Genomic DNA, 16443 nt, shown 5'->3' on the forward strand with positions numbered 1-16443 from the left:
TTTTGAAATCAGGTGATTGGACCACGTAGCCGTGATAAATAATAGTAACATCACATGAATCCTTAATACTACACACAAGGTTGAGTGACGAAACAAATATGTGATTTTGCGCAGCATCCCCAGACCCGAAGGATGAGTTGGCGTTCACACCGGAAGTAGAACAACTACTGAAAGTGAAAACAAGGGGATAAAGAATTCTGGCATTGCGAGTGTGTATTCTGCTGTTGTCTGCGTAGACTTGTTTCGTCGAAAGTCGTAAGTATTCACATTTCTATGATTACTAACACATAAGCAAATTAAACGAAGTAAAACCGTTAGCATAAACAAGAGTTCAGGTCAAGAAGGAGGCGTGTTCCATAAACTGTCAATTGGCTGGCGGGTGAGTTAGCTAAGTTAGCTAACTAAACTGAAGTCGTTCGACTTGTTATTATAAAGGGGGTTTGACCATAGCTATCTATCGAATACTAGCTCAGTGTAGACCCAAGTTGTACAAGTTTCGTCGCTTTGTTACCCACTCTGCTTAAAGCAGTGAGCGAGTTGTTTAAACTGGCTAGCCTGTTGTTTGAAAGTAGGCCGAGTCGTGTTGTAACAGCCTGCATAGTTGATAGATTTAAGTATGTCAGACAGCAGATTTGTCCACAATAGATCAAATTTCCAGTGAAACTGTTAACGCAGCCTTTGAAATTTCACTGTTGAATATCGTTACGCCACTGATGTGGCCCATCTCATTACTTGAGCTCATGTCCCATATGCGATGATGACTGTGCATACAGCACGAGAAGGAGTTGGGGGGGAACTGCAGTCATAACTCATTCATCGCTCGGGGGGGTTTCCACGAAACACGAGTTGACAGTTCGACAAATATCTTGATTTAAGTATCAAAACTGTGTAATAGGAAAATGGCATTAGAGCATTTTTATTGAAAAGTCTTAACTTAGCCTCGAGTTATCTGACTAATTGAGAAACCCTGCAGTATGTAACACTCCGCCCCCCATCACACTCAGGCCTATTGATTTACCGAAGAACGCGCCACTTACCACGACCTGTTAGTCACGAACAGTTGAAGTCACACCAAAGAGTGAACTCTGAAGTATTTTCACAGTTGGAGAAAAAGACTATCAACTTACAAAACAATGCAACATGCCACATCTTCACTTGACTCTTATAGAAAACATTTATTCATATAGTGTATTGTCGTTGGTTCATGTTTGTGTTAGAGATTAAAATTGACCATTTACTTGAATTCCTAGTCATTATCAGTGAGATGTTTGAGGCAGATTGGATATTGGAAGTAATTTTTTGTATAATTATCTGTAATCTCTAATGTATGTGATTTGAGATGGAATTACATATCAGTCCACCTGTGACTGAAACATGTGAATATAAAGAATTGTCTTCAAATAAACTGATGCTTTTGTGTGTAGTAATCCATATAAATCAAGAACTCATTGTAAGTTAAACAGTCCCTGTCTTTTGAACTTTTACTTAAATGATGTGTGTGAAAGAGATTGCACAAAGCTGTAGGTGATGTCATGATGGGTGCTTTCTGTCTGTCAAAAGATGGTGCTGTTGTGCTTCTGAAGAGTATGTTCTGTAGCCGCTGACAGATCTTAGGCAGCACCTAGTCACTTAATGTTAACATTGTGTGGCTACAACTCAGTGTGTATCAATGTGCTCAACACCAACCAACCAAATGAAATTCGCTAATTTGGCAGCACACCTTCTTTTAAGATACAATACTGTTTGTTAGCCCCCCCCCCCCCCCCCCCCAAAAAAAAATCTTTGACCTGTTGCAGTGTCTTGAACTCTAATATCAGAAAATCCTCTCAACATTAATTTATGTTCCTGCCAAGCCCAAAAACGATGCGTTTTGTAAACCATGCATTGACTCGGTTCTGAATATGTGCTGTTAATTTTCCCAGCAGAGTCTCAGGTGTCCGTCATGAGTCTCCAGTGGACGGCAGTGGCGACCTTCCTCTATGCTGAGGTTTTTGCAGTTCTGCTGCTGTGTGTACCTTTCATTTCCCCAAAACGGTGAGCAAAAAAACACTTTTATTTTAATCCCCTCAGTTGCAGTGCCTTCACAAAAAAAAAAAAAAAAAAATCTCTCCCCAGAATTTGGTAGTATTTAGTATTGTTCATTGCCACTCAATTGTCTGCATTTCTGAATGATATTTATAGCGCCATAATTCAGTAGTGTTTGTTTCTTCCATCACCCCTATGAAACATAAACAGAATGTTCTGGAACTCACATTTGGATGAGCGTAATTCAGTTCCTCTCTGCTTCCCCATTCCTCCTATGTTCATGTGATGGGAAAAGATGGGGATTCATTTCTTAAATGGAAGACGACTCACATGATTCCTGAGTTGGTTAAAAGGTTGCTAGGTTATGTGTAAACTGGAAAGTTGTAAACATCACTTTCTCAGAAATACAAGTAAGTCCTCATCAAATAAAGCTATTAAAAGCCTGAATCAACAAGCCTTTTTTTGTGTGTGTGTGTGTCAAGAGGAATATGAAGACAACACTGTTTGAGGAAAACTTCTAAATATTTACAAAATAAATGGAGTTAGAATTTAGTTTTTCCTAACAAAGTCAAGTTGTAGAGCAGTGATTAAAATGAAGAATGAGTGTTCAGACAGTGGTTTACACATACTATATTCATGTACTCTCTCTCTCTCTGTGTGTGTGTGTGTGTGTGTGTGTGTTTTGTGTGTGTGGTCTTCTTTAGATGGAGTAAAATCTTCAAATCCCGTCTTGTGACACTGATAACAACTTATGGAAATACAGCCTTTATCGTTGTTATTTGTATTCTTGTTTTTCTGCTCATTGGTGAGTGTTGCCACCTCATCCTAACATTACTAACTTTAACGATCAAACAGAGAGATTTGAACTCTCTGGGGAATGTGACAATAACCTTAATCGGGTCTAATCTAACTGTAGTGTATTTGAGTTGAAAGTCTTTTCTCGACTGATTTAAATGCATTAGATATGAACATCAGAGGGCGTTTGTTTGTGTCTCTTTTGTATGTATGTCCCCTGTGAAGATGCTTTCAGAGAAGTGCGGAAGTACAGTGTGACCGATAAGGTGGACCTGACCAACAACCCTGTTGCCATCGAACACATTCACATGAAGCTCTTCAGGGCCCAGAGAAACGAGTACATCGCCGGCTTCGCCCTGCTTCTGTGTCTGTAAGCGAACTCGATCTTTCCCTTACCGCTCTCTACCGATCGCTCGCTCTCTCTCTCTCTCTCTCTGCCTTTCTTCGAAAATGACATCGACTGTGACCTTGGAGATCTCGGTTCTGTGACACTGCAATTTCGTAAACTTAATTGATCGGTTCATTGAGCACAAAGTCGAAGCTGGTCATTTGGCTCCGAGCCTGAACTGTTGAGGAACTGGAGTCATTTTGTAAACATGCACAAATAGTGAGAGTCACCCGAGGTGCCTGAGGGCTGTGCTATTGTCCGTTCTGAAGCAGAACAAGGTGATGTAATTGGTTCTGCTGAGCATGTGAAGTGGAGCTTGCCATGGAGCTGTCAATCACCTCCCCCACCTTGGCTTGTCATTCAACCCAAAGCGTACTCACATAAAGTCTAAGGCCTACTTAAAAAGGCCTTATTTGACTCTTAGCAACAAAAAAGGTGATTTTTATTTTTTGTGACCGTCTCCAGATACCCAAAGTTTAAAGGGTGAAGATGAAAACATGTCGGCCTGTTTGAAGTTGGCAAAAATACCAGCGTATTCAGTTATGTAAGAATGACAGTTACTGACTTGTAAGTGACTTTACTGTTCCTTGAGAGAAAGATACATGGAGGAATTGATCTTTAATTTCCTTTTCCATGGTGAATCGACATACTAGACATTCCATTCCGATGCCTTAGCTATTTTGTTGACAGACCTTTCAGTGTTAACGGTGACCAGACATAAATATGCAGTCAGCGAAGATGAGAGAAAGTCTTTGCGCCGTGTTGCTCTGGGCGTGCTTTACAGTAACAGTGGAAAGAATGATAGAATGGTCCAGTGAAGGGGGGACCCCAGATATTTTCCATTCACAAATCTCGTTGGAGGTGCAAAGCTTCAAGGAGCTGATTGGCCCGGCGCGGACTGACGTGTCCAACGCTGCATTTGAAATCTCCTCGGTTATGTATCCCGGCTGCATAGTTTCTCCATACAGGGGTGTTGTCACATTTCTCTGAATGGTTAGCTATTAATATCCGGGAGGGTGGCTACTACATCTATTTTCAATACTACTTGTCCTGCTGCCAGGTTTGGCTCTTTGGACCGTCGTCATTTGGACAGCTGCAACCAGGAGCATGTGATCCAAGCAACTGGCGCTGGGGATTATATTTAGCCTGGCCGTTTGTTACGCTCCACACCTATAGCGCAGCGCTCGTGTTACAGAATCGCCCTCACACACGTTGGCTCCCCGCGCTCACGTACTCCGCAAAGGTAACCGGTCTCATTGCCCGTCCAGGTGGCCGGTGGAAATGGTGCACGCATCAGTGCAGTCGCTAGACACAACATCATTTTTCGCGACGAGCCGCAATAAACGGTCAGAGAACGGTTTCGGGAAAGTACCAACCCCGTTTGCTCATGCAACCTGAGAAGTCTGGTTGTGTGGTTGTGAATGTGAACCACATGCTGGTGACTTCATGGCCAGCGAATGGCCTGTGAGTGCACCGGGCATATTTAGCATAGAGGACATTTGCTCTGGTTTCACCATGGATAGCAGAGCCTATGTTACAGCTGTATTTGGTCATGCCTGCGTTATTCACACCGCAACCCAAAGTAACAGAGGTGTTCAGTTAGGCAGATGTGAAATTCCATTAGTTTCCAGTGAGCATGTCATTTTAGGGGAGCCCTTGTCAGTCATGTGAGTGTGCGTGTAGTATAGTACCGTATATGTGGTTTGAGTTGACTCGTTGTGCTCCGTGTTTAACAGAATAAATTTCCACCTTTCTCACATTTCTCATATTACAGCAAATTACGGCCAAGATTTAATACAAGACTCAGAGTCTGACTGAGTCTTTGTAACATGGAAAATGGGCTGTGCCATCCGTGGTGAAACCAGAGCAAATGTCCTCTGCGCTAAATGTGTAGAATTCAGAAACATTCAAAGTTAACAAACGTAATTTGTTGTGTCGATATTATGTACTAGCAGTCGAGAGACCAAAACATTTAGTGTTTAATGTTTCACCTTGAGGTAGAAGTTTGGCCATAGTAATCGGGGCAGGTTTCTAGTTCCTAGAAGTGAGATGTGCTCTCTGAGAATAATGGACTGCTATCCAGTGTCTGCCTGGCACATCGTGTTGGACAGAAGCACATGCCCTTTCTGGAAGGGGGAAAAAATATTTGTTCTCACTACAGGGATTTCATTTCAAAGGTTGATTTAAAAATATACAACTGTTTTGATGTTTTCTATTGCAAGACCAAAGTGATATGGTTCTACCTATGATTTGCTTCTTGCTGACGAACGCTTCTGGGAAATGGTTGGATTAGTGACGGTGTTTTGAGTGAAAGTTGACCATTTACCCCTACGGGCTTCCCCGCGGCAGCCTTTCGGACAGAGCGGAAACCTTGTAGTCCACCGAGCGTCGTATCATTTCTGTCCCATCACACAACAGAAAAGCGACCGTCGTAATCACCTTAGTGTTTTCTGCATTGTTGATTACATAAAAGGTTACTGAAAACCTGGTCTGTGACCAAAGATTTGTGTGAAACAACATGATCGTGTATGTATGTCACTCACGTTTCCATCAGGAAAAGTCAGCTTTAAATAAAGGAAAGGGGTAATTGCACATTATTATTATTATTATTATTGTTGTTGTTGTCACCGTTGTGCAGCTTTTTGCGATAAATCAGACCTTCTGTCTGTACTCCAGGTTGCTGAGGCGCCTTGCCACCCTGCTCTCTCAGCAAGCGACTCTCATGGCATCAAACGAAGCTTTTAGGAAACAGGCCGAGGGAGCCAACGACGCGGCCAAGAAGTACATGGAGGAGAACGAGAAACTGCAGGAGGTGAGTTCAGACAGGCCCATACAAGGCCTTTTTCTGACACTTTGTGCTTGACAATCTCCAAAATGCATCAGAGTGTCTTGCGAGTGGCTCGCACCGCTGCTTGTTTCCACCCCTGGCTTTGGTATGAGGAGAGAAGAAACGGAGAATGGGCGTAGGACCAAACATGTGGTATATCTGTGTATTTGATGAAAAAGCCAAGTCCCAAGATGCCTTTTTATTAGTTCTGAAGACTTTGGAAAATTTCATCTCGCTGACGTTATATATAGGTCACTTATCTCGTATGTTGAGAATTTCCCCCCTAAGGGTTGCTATACACGTTACGGTCACATGAGGGCGGTGCTGCAGACGTGGATCGTGCCATTGTGAGAGGGTTTTTTTTTTTTTTCTTGCAAAATGGATTGTTCTTCTACACGTAATAGGTTTGAAATTTTCAAAACTCAAAACAGTTGTCGAGAAAAAAAAAAAGAAAGAAAAAAGCCATTATTTGTCGAACTTTGGATCTCTCAACTTTACATCTGGATCAGATCAAGAGGAGAAGAAAAACTGATATTGGTTAATTATCATCTGTTTTATGTTTTTTTTTGTCTTTTTAATCAGAGATGGCTGAGTGGAATGCGTGTGTCATAAATTAGAGTGAGGACTGGGAAACTGCTCATCCTCCCACCACTTCTGTTATTTTTGTCTTAACCGATAAAATGTTTTTTCAGGCACCTGAGATCGAATCTCTCGTCCCACCGTTAGAGAGAGGGCCAGAATCGGCGCGTGCGTCGGGAAGAGCTCGTTCTTTCGAATACCGTAAAGGGAGAATGGCTTGACTCGGATCGTGCGGCGTAACTGTAATTTCGTAACACACTTCATTTGCAGAGATGACATGTCATAAGTCAGAACATTGATCTGAGTCTCAGAAGGTCACTAAACACGTGAATGTTCTGCGAGCCAGTACAGCACACATGCTGCGCTTAATCACGTCTGTCAGATGTTCGAACGCATCGGGCAGAACCGTAAACAAGAACCCAGGCTCCCATAGTGACAGGCAACGCATATATTTCAATTGTGTAAATGCACTTTGACTGTGCTTAATTCAGTGGAATGGAATGCGTCAATAGATTTTGTGTGACTGACACTTTGACGTACATCACAGTGCATATGGATGGGGGGGGGGGGAGGGGGGCTGCAACACGGTAGGTCTGTTCCATGATAGCATAAGGTGACACAAGCTACTGCAGAGTAATTGCGGCCTGCCTGACGACAGCCTTTAGGAATGAACACTCTGGCTAGAATTCAGTGCTTCAGTATTCCGCTCACCTCTTTTCCTGTGTCACGACACTGACCCACTGTGAGTAATCACGCTTTACATACATATCGAACCCTCGGCGTGATACAGAGGCCTAGTCATCTGCCCGGAGTATTGATTGTGGCTGTTGTGGAGAGCTCCACAGAGAGTCAAAGAGACAAAACGTTCGTTCCTAGTTCTTCTTACTCATAGACAGCACAAAAAAGCTATCTGCATCAGTACATGTAAAAAATGGATGTACTTGAATTCATTTGTTTTGTGAAGGTTCAGCCGGCGTTAGTGAGTATGCCTTCATGTAATCCCTTGTGGACCTTTTGTATAGACAACATGGGCATCAGTGTGGAACTTTTCCATTTTCGGTATTTGTGTTGCTTGCGTTTTAGCTTCTTGGGATATCAAAAACCACCTGACCTAGATACAGTGCCCCCCCCCCCCCCCCCCGGGAGCAAACTGCAACCCTGTTCTGTTTGAAATGATTAAAAACACTCTCCTGTTCTCCCATAAAGCGTGTTTGGATGCAGTCATATTGCAGAGTGTACCCAGACCTGTACTGAATGTTGCCAAGAGCCCAAAGATCTTCTGTCCGATTAAACAGAGATGAATGGTCTCCTGACATTCTGTTCTCCTCTGTTCCCTGTTGTACCTTCACTCTCTTTACACTGTCAGCATCAATAGTAGACAACCTGATGTTTCCGAAATGATTTTCCTTTTAACCTTTACAAGGACTGTGACAGGATAACAGAATGCAATACAGTGATGTTTTTGTCAACCTCCCGTCAAAACAAAAAAGACAGATCAAATTTGACTTGATCTATAAACAAGACTTCTGTTTTAGTCTTCACTTTACGAAGATTTATTTATTTTTTTTCCCTAATGAAGCTTTCAGAAGATTATGTAAGATGACAGTGGTGCATACAGTCGATGAACATTCTTGTGCAAGTTATTTAAATGAAATTAAATGAGTCAAAATTGATTAAACGTTTTTGGATATTTGGTGTATTTAAAAACAAACAAATTAGAAAAACCTACTTGTCTGATGACTGGCCCTTCCAAGCCGACAGAAATGACAAACAGACTTACAGACTTACATATTTTAAAAAAGAGAGTAAAAAGTAGAGTTAAAAAAAAAAAAAAACATAAATAGAATAGACTTAAATAAAGTAGCCAGTGTCACATCCCTATGCAGATGTGACAATGGCTATTGTCACGTAATATGAGAAGATAGTTTGTCATATTATCTGTTCCGTCTTTATCATCATTATCAAACTGTCAACAAGTATTTCCTGTCATTCTAACTAGGGGTGTAACGATACGCAAAAGTCGCGGTTCAGTACATGCCTCAGTTTTGAAGTCATGGTTCGGTATGGTGAAAAAAGACATGCAAAACATGAAATTTCTTTTCATTTATTATGAATGTACTTGTAAACTTGTACAAACTTGTAAACAGTGGCAAACTGGTCATAATTTCCAGTTTGCACTCCACTCTGTTTTTGTCCATGTACCGTTGATATTCACATTTGGATGATGCCGTCTCAAATGAGAAATCATGTTTGGCCTACTGCCAGCAACATGCCCGATTTCGGTTGAACAATACTGGCCCGCTGCCTTCGTCTTAACCACTTGTCTTTGCCCATTGCTACAGCAGTTCACTGGAAAACCGAAATGTTCCCAAACAGGAGACCTGAAGGATATGGGAGGGTCCTCAAGCTCTGGCTTTGCGGTCGCCATACTTATGATACTGCATCACTGACCTTGTGCTAATTCAGTCGCTAAGTTACGGCCCCATTATGGAATCGGAGAGGAAACTTGGTTTTTAATTTCAGTACAGCATACATACACACTGTATCTTGTCACGTATCACCTGCAGCGGCAGCAACGGATTGTTTTTTCCCTCAGTCTATATCAGCGGATCTAACCAGATGACTGCTTTCTTTTTCCTCCTTTTCACTCTGACCAGTTTAGTTATTCTGAGACCTGCCTAGGTATGGCCTTACAGTGAGGCATGCATGACCTTTTAAACAAAACAAAAAACAGTAAATGGGGAAAAAAAAGTACCTGTTATGGAGCACGCAGGACTGGATATGTTTCCTTTGTCTTTGTTCCTCTGTTCCTCACTTGTGTTGACATGCAAATCTCACAGTGTCAACACCTACGAGACAGGGGAAAAAAAAAAAAAAGGTTTGGTTTGTGGAGGAGTGGGAGCTGAGCCGCTGAAGGTTAAGGGCAGAGTTATGGTTTAAAATCACGTGAAGCCCGCAGTGAAAAGCAGATGGTCATCTGGCTACTGCAGACCATGAGCTATGCAAATCTACTTGCGTGCTAACCAGGTAGTTTTTCCACTGGGCATGATTCACTGTAGTGTATGAAACCATCCAAAGACTGACGTGTCATTTTTCGATGGTTAATCACAGACAGCAATTGGCTGGCGACGTAGTTGCCGTGATCCCCGAGTGTCTTAAAACACATACACGTTGCTTATTTCACAAACTTTAAGCACATACATACTGAATATTATGTCAAAACCTCATTATGAAAATGATTCATATGATGAGGGCAACGCTGGGGCGGACCTTGTCCCTCGGTCAGCAAATTTGCATTTGGATTAAACTGCGCTACGTACCGGCCACACTGCGAGTGTTCTGAACAGTTACATCCTGTACTAACCAGCTATACTCCGTTTTTCAGACAGTGTAAGAGGGACTGGCTGAAATGTACCATATCGAACGTGCTGTCGAGGTTGTTATGTGGAGGTTGAGATCCATACTCCCCCGCAAATTTGTCAGAGAATGATTGTGATTCAGCACTAGACGTGGGTCCTGTCTTCCGCAGAAACTAAGGGAGGCAGGCGTCGAACTTCCAGAGGTGGGAAGCAAAGCGGTTGGAGGTGTGGAGGAGGAGAACAAAGCCCTGAAGGGAGAGGTGAAACAGCTGAAGGAGGAGCTTGAGGCAACCAAGAAAGGTATGAGTCATTTGATGCACCCGCTTTTCGTGGACTCAGACTGCAGTTAAACAGAGCTGGAGCAGTGATGTTTCATTTTGTTTTTTTTTTTGTTTTTTTTTCCCATTTCCGATGGAAATTCTTTTTCTGATGAATTCAAAGCCATTGACAAGAAGGGGAATGAACCTGAGAATGAACTGTCACCAGTTTATAATCTGCACAATTGCTTAGTCAGTTTTACCGTAACGCCACCATCTTGAAAGACCACAGTTCATATTCCATATCAGCACAGAGTAAAACATGGGCCCAGACGACCCTGTAATCTGTCATTATTATTGAAATATCAGTTTTACAGTAACACTAACAGATTAGATCAGAGTTCATGCCCAGCACAGTTGGTGGGCACACTCCCCCCAGTACAGTGTGAAGTCATACCTCTAGTGTCATGTGGAGACTGGTTGAGGGTTTTTATGGGCATGTGAAGGAAATCCAATGTGGCTATTTCAAGGACAGGCTTATTTAACAGCTGATAACAGGTGAAATGTGAATGGTAGCATCTTTCTGTATCATGACTACGTGTGTTCGTGTGTGTTCGTGTGTATGTGTGTGTGCGTGTGTGTATGTGTGTGTGTGTGTGTTGGTAGCTCTTCAGAAGTCTGACAGTGATGTAAAGGCCATGAAGAAGCAGGCTGAGAACCTGACTGTGGAATATGATCGTTTACTGGAGGAACACGCCAGAGTGCAGGTCAGTGTTCAAACTGACAGTATCACCCTATCTCTGCTCCTCATACACTCCCACAGTCCTGCTGTGTCTCTGCTCCTCACACACTCCCAGAATCACCATATCTCTACTCCTCACACACTCCCACAGTCCTGCTGTGTCTCTGCTCCTCACACACTCCCAGAATCACCATGTCTCTACTCCTCACACACTCCCACAGTCCTGCTGTGTCTCTGCTCCTCACACACTCCCAGAATCACCATGTCTCTACTCCTCACACACTCCCACAGTCCTGCTGTGTCTCTGCTCCTCACACACTCCCAGAATCACCATGTCTCTACTCTTCACACACTCCCAGAATCACCATGTCTCTACTCCTCACACACTCCCACAGTCCTGCTGTGTCTCTGCTCCTCACACACTCCCAGAATCACCATGTCTCTACTCCTCACACACTCCCAGAATCACCATGTCTCTACCCTTCGCTTACTCCCAGAGTCCTGCTGTGTCTCTGCTCCTCACACACTCCCAGAATCACCATATCACTGCTCCTGACACACCCCCAGAATCACCATGTCTCTACCCTTCGCTTACTCCCAGAGTCCTGCTGTGTCTCTGCTCCTCACACACTCCCAGAATCACCATATCACTGCTCCTGACACACCCCCAGAATCACCATGTCTCTAACCTTCGCTTACTCCCAGAATCCTGCTGTGCCCTACACGCACAAACTCAGCAGCATGTAGCAAAACATTCACCAGAATATGGTTCAATAGTTCACGATTTTACAGGAATTCTCAACTCAACACTTGACAAATAGTTGAAATTGATTCATTTGGGAAGTTATGAAGAAGAGCAGGATGAACAAAAAAGTAATGTGCATGATTAGTCATTACTGATGGTCATCTTGAATGGAATGAGGGAATATAGTCACCCATGCAAAACAAGAATTCATTAAAAGAAGAGTCTACAGTGGTTCTGCGCTGTACTTTTATAGGTCTGAATGGTTCATTTCAGTCCCCATGTGCTCATGCCCTCTGAGGCTCCATCATGTGCTTTGATCAACACCGTACTGTGACTGTGTATTTTCAGTAAAAATGCACAGTTCTGTCTAAAACTGTATTCTGCGATTATACCTTAGACATTTGCACTCAACTCAAGTCCAGTATGGGCGTTGACGTTATACCCTGTCGGAGGAAAATTCAAAAGCGCTCAGCGCACCAGGGGGTGCGGCGATGTCAGCAGAGCTGTTTCGTTGGCCTTTAAATGTCAAAATGAATGTTGCACCGCGCTTAGTCAATGACCAGTAATAGCAGTAATCTACAGGTCAGCGTAGGTCTCATGCCCCATGCTGGCAGACAGACTTACACGCTGACTACCACGTAATCAACGGGTAAGAAACCCAATATCAAATGAAGGCTCTTCTCAGAGGCACGAGTCCCCCCCCCCCCCCCCCCCCCCCCCCTTGTGTGATTCACACAGTTGGGGTGGAGACAGTGGAGATAGCATTTCAAAATGTGTTTGGCCTCAGCGAATGTGCCATAGCCTTTAGGGTGTCCATAGAGCAACACTAATGACATTGAGTACCTCGTTGGTCGGAACCCTTCAGATGTTTGCATACTCTGTGATACGCTCTCCAGAGAGAATGAATTGACATTAAAAGTATGAATGTGTAAAGAGCGAATTCTGTAGATAGTTAAAGTTCCCGGAAGATACGATGGAAACCGGATCACGAGAGATGACAGGGTTACTTTCCACTGCCCTCTGTGACCTCTAGCATTACGATTAAATGTTGAGGCAGACGGGAAAAGAGCGTCAAATGATCCGTTTGTGAGACGTTCGCTCAGCGGTTATGTCAACGCGTTGACTTTCACGTTTCACGTAGCACAAACCTGACGGACTCTGGCAGAGACAGGTGGGAACACACACGTGCCCTGTACATGTTGCGTAATGTACACATGTGCAAGAAGGCTGTAAATTTTGATTTATTTATTTATTTGGGGTCCTCGTTTTCCTTGAACCCAGTGCACCTGCTATTTGGTATCATGACGTCTTGGTCTTGGTATAGCAGCCCTGAACAGCCGTACTGCGCAGCATGTACTCAGGTCCAGTGAAGTAAGCAAGATCTCTCATATACAGGAACAGATAAATCATTGACCCAGTTCACACTGTGATCCTCAGGAATATGTTATCATAGTTTTAGAGTAAACTGATGGCCACACCAGTCGGTGATCAAGTTCTTCTTATGTTTTGAACAAAAATAAACACCCCTTTGGTGTTCTATTTGGTTTGTTTGTTTGGATACTGTCACTGGAATGACTTCAAAAACATTTTGTCCAACATTAGTAATGAGTCACTCGTTAAAGGAGACAGTACCACATTTCATTTACATTTCAATTTCATTTCCATTGGAATGCAAATCCACTCAGAACACAGCACAAAACTATCTCAGATGAGGTTATGGGCTTGCTAGTGAAGCCTGTATGATAGTTTATGATCGTATCTTAGCTCTGTCACAGGTATTGCAGATGGTTCTCGAGCCTTGAGATACCTTAGCAATGCGTTGCTTTGGTAACTAATATTTGGCTTGAATCGGTTGACTGACAAAACCAACAGCTGCAGTGTTTTTATTTGGTTTGTCACTTTGTCATCGCTAATAAGTAAAATGGATGGTATGTATGTTATGGTTGAGATGCAGGTAAAGCTTAACCCCAAAAGAGTACAGTCATACAGACATACTGGGCTGTTTTATTTATTTATTTATTTATGTATTTATTTATGTATTTGAGATCTGTATTTTTCTGTCTGTCAGTGTCTCTTTCTCAAGATGTTGCAAACACGAAAGTAATAATTCATACAGGGTACTGTGCATCACACAGTTTTCACATCAAATTAGGTCATAGTTCATGTTGTGCAAGCATTGGCACTGTTTTGTTTTTTTTTTTTGTTTGGTTTTTTTTATCATATTGAATGAACTACATGGGAAATGACAGCAAGTAGAAGAAGTGAGTGAACTTTCTGATTTGCTCGTACCCTAGTGTTCAACATGATTTCGAATGAAAGCCACTCAGAAAAGTGCTTGGTTTTTGTCTGTAGAACCTTTTATTTATTTATTTATTTATTTATTTATTTTTCTCTACCAGGCGAATAAGGATGCCCGGCACGATAAGAAGTCCGACTGATGGAGGAGGACCAGCATGAATGTGTGCCCTTCACCCGTCACCGTTGGCGACAGTGCGCTCCACTGTTTTGCACGTCATCTGTCTGAGTGCTGAAGGAAGAACTCGGAAGGCTGTTCCATTCCAGTATCTGGTGTTTGATGCTTTATAATTGGTTTTTGTGTTTGTTTTTTGAGAAAGTTATGCAAATGAGTATCGCTTTCTCACACGCACACACCCCCACACACACCCCAAAGTACACGCATACCATACGCAAATACACACACACATACACATGCACACACAGGGTTTTTTTTTTCCATTTGTAATTTTTGATCATGTATTCTTTACTTTGTTTGGTAAGGCTATACTGTTCTTTCTAAAATGAGTCATTTTTCTTTTTGGGCCCAAAAAAAACATGACATTTTGTAATACTAAGGTATTTTGTACAAAGTCCTTGTCCTCGAAAGTTGATTTGTTCGTCAAATAGGAACCAAATCAAAAAAAATCTATCAACAATACATTTGGGACCACCATTTATTATACTTCGTTATACTATAATTATTTAGGCTTTGTTTTGGCGGGAATGTTAATATGCTAATCATGTTATGAAGTCTCTTCATGTTGGGGTCATGTGTAAATGGTTTTGAATTTGCTTATCTAGAGAGGTATTGAGATTTTGCCTTACAAGGAAATGTAGAAATGTATGTGTATGTTTTGTTCTCCTTTACATAAAGTCATCATCTTGAAGTTTAAAAAAGAAAATCAGTGTATGTTTAATGTTGGTACAGCAGTGTCACAACAGACAATTGATTTTTTTTTTTTGGTTATTTGAATAGCTCCTTCTTTTCATGTTGAATCATGTTAGGTGGAATGACGGGAAAAACAGTTCTTATTTTTGCATTGTTTCTCTCTCTCTTCAGCAGTACAGAGGCATTATTGACATTTTATTGTGCCCTGTTGTGAGATAAAAAAAAAAACTACGGAGAGATTGTTAAGCACTTATCCTGACAGGCTGGTACCAGCTGTGTCCGGTTTGGGTAGTCTGAGGCAGCAGAATCTGATCCAAGGCACGGTGTACTGTAATAGTGGTAAACTACCAAAACTTGGCAAGGACACTCAAGCATAGAAGAGTTAAGATTGCATTTCAAAACAGTTCCTGTTCTAGCAAAGGTAATGGAGCTTCAAAATATTTCACTGCAGCCTTTTGAGAATTACCGTAACAGATAGCATTTTAGTTCAGAGGGCTTCTTAAAATAGCCCTTGAGTTAATCACTTTGATGTTAGCTTCACTCTGACAGTTTTCCTTTTATTAAAATGCTGCGTAGTGTATTTGCTGCTTATCAGAGATCTTTGATGGCTTGTCAAAGTAGGAGGGGAAAACTGACAGTGATGGTAGGGCTGGCATGGAGACTTTTTTTTTTTTTTTTTTCCCTTAACCTTCCGACCTGAAGACGCTGTTGTACTGTAAACAAATATCTGTGAAGAGGGAACGAAGAGCGACGGGTCCCGACACCAGTGAGACTGAACAGGAGCCGACCGCGTACGAGTCAACGATCCTCTGTGGATCGTTTGAGCGGTTTGTTGAATTGTTGCACCTTGTTAAAAATAGGGCCAAGTACAAAGCAATGCCACAGTTAGGATTCCAGCGTAGAAAGGCTAGGTGGTTTCATGGTGAGGGACCCGGTCCTCTCTCGTGACCCGTTTCTCTGGGAACACTCTGTGAGACATTGGTCATAATAATAAGCAAATGCTTTTCTGTTTCCTCTTGAAATGGGTGTAATGTCGACCGCATTTAATAAAAGGTAGGCTGTATTTAAAAAAAAAACAAAAAATACAAACTTCGGATGTGGATGAAAACATCCACGTTTTAAAAATGGGGTTTTTTTTGTATGCCGCGATGTAGGATCTTGACAGGTTTTAAAGATGAGTCACGTCCTAGAACTCCAACAGTAAGCAAATTGACTGGATGAAGAAAAAAAAAGAAAAAAATCAAACACAGCTCACTTTAAAAGCAGTTGTTCTTGTCTCTGTCTCACATACATTAATGTATATGATGGATGTTCTCGGTGATTTCTTAATGCTTTGCATTGTATTGCTACGCTGCAGTTACATACATTGACAACTTTCTTTTTCCTTGTTTCTTTTGTATTGACTCGTCTGCATATGTCAATGGTCTGTAACTCAGAAACATACCAAATCTTCAGTTTCATGCAGCTGGGATGAGATCCTGTACTCAGTGCAAAGACTGACTGGTGTGAAATGATGTTGGAATAAGTGTAATTATTTATCAATAAACGCTGTCATGGATA

At 42.1% G+C, this 16443-nt stretch overlaps 1 protein-coding gene across 2 annotated transcripts; it reads left to right on the plus strand.

Annotated features, from left to right (window-relative positions):
* Nucleotides 1-124: 124 nt before the first annotated feature.
* bcap31 (B cell receptor associated protein 31) lies at nt 125-16443 on the plus strand. Of its 2 annotated transcripts, none has more exons than XM_030784527.1 (8): nt 125-255; nt 1923-2034; nt 2730-2830; nt 3046-3190; nt 5885-6020; nt 10144-10273; nt 10897-10997; nt 14117-16443. In XM_030784527.1, the coding sequence occupies exons 2-8, from the start codon at nt 1943-1945 to the stop codon at nt 14153-14155; spliced, it is 744 nt and encodes a 247-aa protein (XP_030640387.1). In that variant the 5' UTR covers nt 125-255; nt 1923-1942; the 3' UTR covers nt 14156-16443. The 2 variants fall into 2 exon arrangements, with proteins under 2 accessions (XP_030640387.1, XP_030640388.1); XM_030784528.1 differs by having other exon boundaries at nt 126-255; nt 1926-2034.

The sequence above is a fragment of the Chanos chanos genome, chromosome 9 (assembly GCF_902362185.1).
Source record: "Chanos chanos chromosome 9, fChaCha1.1, whole genome shotgun sequence".
In the NCBI taxonomy this organism is placed as follows: Eukaryota; Metazoa; Chordata; class Actinopteri; order Gonorynchiformes; family Chanidae; genus Chanos; species Chanos chanos.

What these genes read in the sequence shown, in the direction of transcription:
- bcap31 (XM_030784527.1), top strand. Translation starts at nt 1,943, where the DNA reads ATGAGTCTCCAGTGGACGGCAGTGGCGACCTTCCTCTATGCTGAGGTT. An exon ending in AGAACGAGAAACTGCAGGAG is followed by an intron (nt 6,021 to 10,143) that starts GTGAGTTCAGAC and finishes TGTCTTCCGCAG; the next exon opens with AAACTAAGGGAGGCAGGCGT. An exon ending in AGGAACACGCCAGAGTGCAG is followed by an intron (nt 10,998 to 14,116) that starts GTCAGTGTTCAA and finishes TTTCTCTACCAG; the next exon opens with GCGAATAAGGATGCCCGGCA.